General features: G+C 41.6%; 1 protein-coding gene across 3 annotated transcripts; it reads left to right on the top strand.

Annotated features, from left to right (window-relative positions):
- The first annotated feature begins 2091 nt into the window (after positions 1 to 2091).
- Positions 2092 to 4904, top strand: LOC112277670 (galactan beta-1,4-galactosyltransferase GALS1). 3 transcript variants are annotated; one of them, XM_090249443.1, is made up of 3 exons: positions 2092 to 2660; positions 2848 to 4006; positions 4205 to 4904. In XM_090249443.1, exons 2-3 carry the CDS (start codon positions 2859 to 2861, stop codon positions 4347 to 4349), a joined length of 1293 nt encoding a protein of 430 aa, XP_090105569.1. In that variant the 5' UTR covers positions 2092 to 2660; positions 2848 to 2858; the 3' UTR covers positions 4350 to 4904. The 3 variants fall into 3 exon arrangements, with proteins under 3 accessions (XP_090105569.1, XP_024366071.1, XP_024366235.1); XM_024510303.3 differs by having other exon boundaries at positions 2098 to 2660; positions 4122 to 4904; XM_024510467.3 differs by having other exon boundaries at positions 2100 to 2660; positions 2988 to 4006; positions 4122 to 4904.
- The last annotated feature ends 338 nt before the right edge of the window (positions 4905 to 5242 follow it).

Below are 5242 nucleotides of genomic sequence, written 5' to 3'. Positions count from 1 at the left end.
TGAGAAAAGTCTCACTTACTCTTTAGCTTTCATCGAGTTCTTGTCCCGACACAACTACCATAAGATCTATTCTTTACAACAAGAAAGACTTCAAAGAACTTCAAAACTTACAACTAAAAGTGAGTGGATCCATAATCTATTAAAGAAAAAGAACTTCTAAGTCACCGATATATAGCATTAATAAGGTTTCTCATAAAGAGAGTATGAAATAAGATATCTCTTATTTCCAACACCTATTAATTGTAGGTGGTGGTTGCTACCTTAATAGACAACTTCCATCATTTAATGAATAAATCCATCCAACATTCTATTGAAACTATTCATTGCTATCTTATCTATTATAAAAATATATTTTTAGTATATTCTTTATACTCTTAAGATTCTTTGTCCGTTCATCTACTTTATCTCTTGACTTTCTTACATACCAAGAACCAACCCTTTAATCAATAGCAACTTTCCTAAAGTAATATCCTCTATAATGTTACTTATTCTACTTTCAGATTTATTAATTTACTTTACCACATGCACCAATCTTTAAGGAAATTAAAGAATTGATTTTCTTTCCATGTGCACTTTCATTCATGCAAACTTACAAATGGCTTAAAACAAATAGTGTTTTGTTATTTTGTCATTATATGCAACGGATATTCTTGCAAAGTTTTCAATTCAGAATCTCATCCTATGAAGTGCATGATTCACATGGTATAAATAAATCATTTTTATTTTATTTTTCAATTTTAATGTTGCATTGCTTTACCACACCCGCGATGTTGCGGCACAACTTCGAGAGAATTTCGCAGCAACTCTGCTCCAAGCTACGGTTCTGAGTAATTTTGAGGTGATTATGGACGATGAGAAAAAGGCCACTGAAAACCTCAGCACGGTTTTGTCGGCGACTATAATCTCAGAAGTTCCTGGCTTTGCGACGACGATCAAACGTCAAGCAATTTTCTCAAAAAGGCCTCGAGTTCTCATTCTGAAATCATAGGTGGCAACTCTAGATGGTTCCCGGGAAGAGGCACTTCAATCATCAGGAATAAGGACCGCGCATTCCAAGGAGCGGAATCGTGGTTGTACAGATGAGTGTGTGAGAATGAGCGAGCTCGCCCCTACAGATTGGGAGAAATCGGAGGGAGTCGAGATATCAGGCGGAGGCTTCGATCCGGCCAGACAGCAAGCCACGCGTAGCTCACGCTTATCAATGCACCGCTTGGTGGGCATTGCACAATGTTTTGGATGGCGGTACCATTAACATCATGAACATGACCGCGCAAGCGGAATCTTCATGCTCCCTCGCTGGACAAATTTCTGTGGCCCATAGGATCTTACTTTTAAAAAATTCCATTTTGCATGTCTTATTCAGTTTCTCAGCAGTTTTCAAACATTCTATCGACAAGGTGGGTCCAGGAATTTCTCTTCACTATGACCAATTTGCACGCAGTTTCCACCCTAATGTGGGTTTTGATATTGACCGCCGAAAACACAGGCCAGATATTTCAAATTACCATGCAGTGTACAAAATACTTGTTCAGCACATGAACCTGCGTAAAGGAACTCCCTCTCAGAAAATGGTGGCTCGCAGTATTCGTGGCTTGATCTGCGTGGGTTATTGCTGAAAATGTCTAATAATGGGCACCCGATACACGCGTAGCCACGGTGCCTCTTGTTAGTTTCATTCACAGTCGAGTTACAGCCTACAAAAAGTGAAGCAAGAGAAGAAGTGCTATATTCGGTTATCGATTCGCAAGGAAAACGACAAAACGACTGACGTATTCCGCCAAAGTTCTAATTGTAGTGAAGAAAGTGACGTCCACCAGTTGAAGCGATCATCCCCCCGATGCGTGACGAGAAGCCATCCAATCGAGTTAGGTTAGACTTGAGCAAATGAGGTTGTCATGTTTAGGTTTTCTCGTGGGTCCTTACACGTGGACACCCAATCTAATTCATAGCTGGAAAAGTATCAGCTTGCGAATCGTTGCGAAGTAAAGAATTACTCCATGGATTTTAAACCGGGAGTGAAGTTCCACATAAGAACTGTGAAGGTGGATGTTGAAATGACATGGCTATTTGCCGAACACAATCACTATCTAAGGTTACCACGTTAATATTGCTTGGTATTTTTTTGCCACCAAATTGATGATTCTGAAATAACTTTCAGAGTAACAACCTCAGGGTTTATCTCTTGGAAAACTCTCTCTTTAATTTTGTGCATGAGTACATTGCAAGTTTGTTTTCACCTCCCTGACATCCTGAACCTTCTTGGCGTTTGGATCTCAATAGCAGGTCTGGTGAGTCGAAATCATGTCCAGATTGTGGGGCTGACTTGAGGAGAAACACGGCGTTCTCCCTCTGTATTCGGCGATGAATTGGATGTCCCTGATTGCATCGTTTGCATCGGCAAGTATGCTGATACGGGGTTACTGCAACTGGTTGTAACAACTCGAAGTCGACTTCACGAATCTATGATTCATTTGTGAATGCCGAGCACTCTGGAGACTTACTGATTGATAGCAATCATTAACAGGTGTACCGCTTGTCTCGGCCAAGCTTTGATATTTCCTTGCTGGTTTGCGAGGTTGACAATCGCAGGCTTTCTGGAGTACCGCTCTTGCAAAGGATTCCCATCTATTTCGGATAAGTTGCATGCAGCATCTGCAAAGGTTTGTTACTTCTTCTGTACTAGCTTTCGCTGTGCATGAAATGTTTGGGCAGCTGTGATTATACTAACGGTTGCATATCTGCCCCTGGTCACAAAAGCGAAAACAGTTTGTAAGATACAGTGAATTTTGCATGGCGTCCAATGTCGCTGTTTGTGATTCGCGTCTATGTGAGATATTTAATGTGCAGAAATCGGAGTGATGGCGAAGCGTATAGGAGGTTCTGATAGAGAGAAAGTATTTGAGAAAGTATTTGGGATTCGTTTACTGGTGTCCGTCTGTTTACTGCTGAGCTTCGCAGTGATTCTACTCCGATTCAAATCCCCGCAGGACAATTATCTAGGATTTGGATCGATACAAGGTTCCCAAGCGAAGTATAGTGAACCCAAGGTAGTCAAGGAATGGCAGCTTCCGTCTATAGTGGCAGACAGGGCTGCTGAGAAACTGAATGATTCGAGCTATGGCTTACCTCGACGGTTTTTGCCAATGGGCACTGCCACATTCCTCTTTGTACACTTTTCAACATACCGCGTGGCACCGAAGTCTTTCGCTACGATTGGCCTTGGGCCCAAAGCATTATTCCTGTACTCTAATCCCGCCTTCTTCTGCTCATGGCATCCTGCGAAGGAAGCCGCGCCAGTGATCAAAACTAATGGGACATTTCTCCAGCCGGTTCCAACCCATGTGAGTTACGGCAAGCAGTACACTGGCACTGCAGTTTATTGTAACTTCGACACCCCCATAGGAAACGATGGATCTGGAGGCCGTCTCGAGATTCAGGTTACTCACGGGACGCAAGATGCCTCGGGCCTCGAAGATGTGAACTTCGTAGCGAAGGAGGAAGGAGCGGGCGAGTTCAACGCCTCTCTTTACCAGGAGCCTTATCAGTACGACCATGTCTACTGTGGGGCTCCGATTTACGGTTCGATCAACGCGCAGAGGATCCGTGAATGGATTGCGTATCATGTCTGGTTTTTCGGTGAACGAACTCACTTTTACCTCTACGATGCCGGAGGATTCGATGAACAAGTTCGCGCTGTGCTGCAGCCTTGGGTGAAACTAGGGGTTGTGATAATAATGAATATCCGACAGGAAGCAAGATTCAACTCCCACTATCACAACCAGTTCGTCATTCTAAATGACTGCCTGTTTAGAGCGAAGTCAATGGCAAAGTGGACCTGGTTCTTCGACGTCGATGAGTACATACACAGACCAGCAGGATCCAACTTGAACGAGGTCATTAAGAGGATCGAGACAGAAAATTTCTGGGGGAAGCGTCTGCAACGCGTGTCAATTAAGCAGATGTCCATGGATTACTCTCATTGTCTTCGTGGTTCACAACCAAACAGGTGATAATCCATAGGAACTCCTTTTCTTCTTGAATTCCACAAGCCTAACGATGTTAAAGAAGTTAATTCTGTATGCTTCCGCTGTTTTTAAGCATCCTATGACTTGTTTTTGCAGCAATGAATGGGGAATTAGCAAGATGGTGTATAGAAAAACTGATGTTGGGGAATACCCCGATCGCAAAAACTTCGTTCTATCAGACTCCTGTTTGGCGACGGGGCCGCACGAGCCTATGGCCATGAGCATGCCGCCAGGAGCCAATCAAACTCATCACGTGACAAAATGGGAAGGAGAGCTTCTGCAATACTATCATTTCCATGGTGCTATTGGCAAGGCAGAAGGTGAGATCTGTGTGGATTTGCTAGACCCTGATGTTAACGTCACAAGCTTCAACAACGTTACTCACCAGTTCGATGACGCTCTTAAGAGCCTTGTGGATGATGTCATGGCATTCGAACACCGAATGATCAATCAGGCAACCCATACTTCGTAAAATTGCATTATTTGTAGGTTATAGCCCATAGAGAAAGTGCACTGCTATGTGTAGTCGATGGGGACTTCCAGTTCCATGATTCAAAGCAGTGCCATTTATCAACACTTGAATGTGAACGAATTTTTAAATTCGATAACACCTGAAGTACATGATAGGACCACCTGGACATAATTTCTTAGCCCACGTATTTACGAGAATTAGTTTAGAGGAAGGAGAGAAATACTGATTATTTATTTTAGGATGACTGAACGTGGGACTGGCGATATTAGTGAATGGTTCCAGATCATGGACCATCGCAGCAACATGGAGCAACGTATCCTAAGCCATCCTTCTCAAACCTGATATTGGGACGATCTCCGATCGAGGTGCAATTGTTGATCATAAATAAATAAGAACACTTATGTGAAGAGCGCTTCGAATATTTGTAAAAGAAGGAGAACAAGAAAAACAACGTCTACTTGTCACAATGTTCTATGTTGAAGAGCACTTCTAATTTAAAATATAATTTATGATTTTGTAATTCGTATTTTTTTCTATTATTATTATTATTATTATTTAATATATTTTTATACCTATAATAAAGCTTCATTATAGAGCTTCGTTATAGAGCTTCCTCATACTTGGTTTTCTTATCTCATATTATTTTCAAGAAATTTAAATGATGTATAAATGAATTATATATTTATCATTAAAAATATGATGCTTTTGGAAAACAATTTAATTATTTTTGAGACTTTCAGAATTA

This window comes from Physcomitrium patens, chromosome 1, assembly GCF_059467195.1.
Source record: "Physcomitrium patens ecotype Gransden chromosome 1, ASM5946719v1, whole genome shotgun sequence".
In the NCBI taxonomy this organism is placed as follows: Eukaryota; Viridiplantae; Streptophyta; class Bryopsida; order Funariales; family Funariaceae; genus Physcomitrium; species Physcomitrium patens.
Note: the sequence above shows the minus strand (reverse complement) of the source record. Positions and strands in the feature narration are given on the sequence as shown.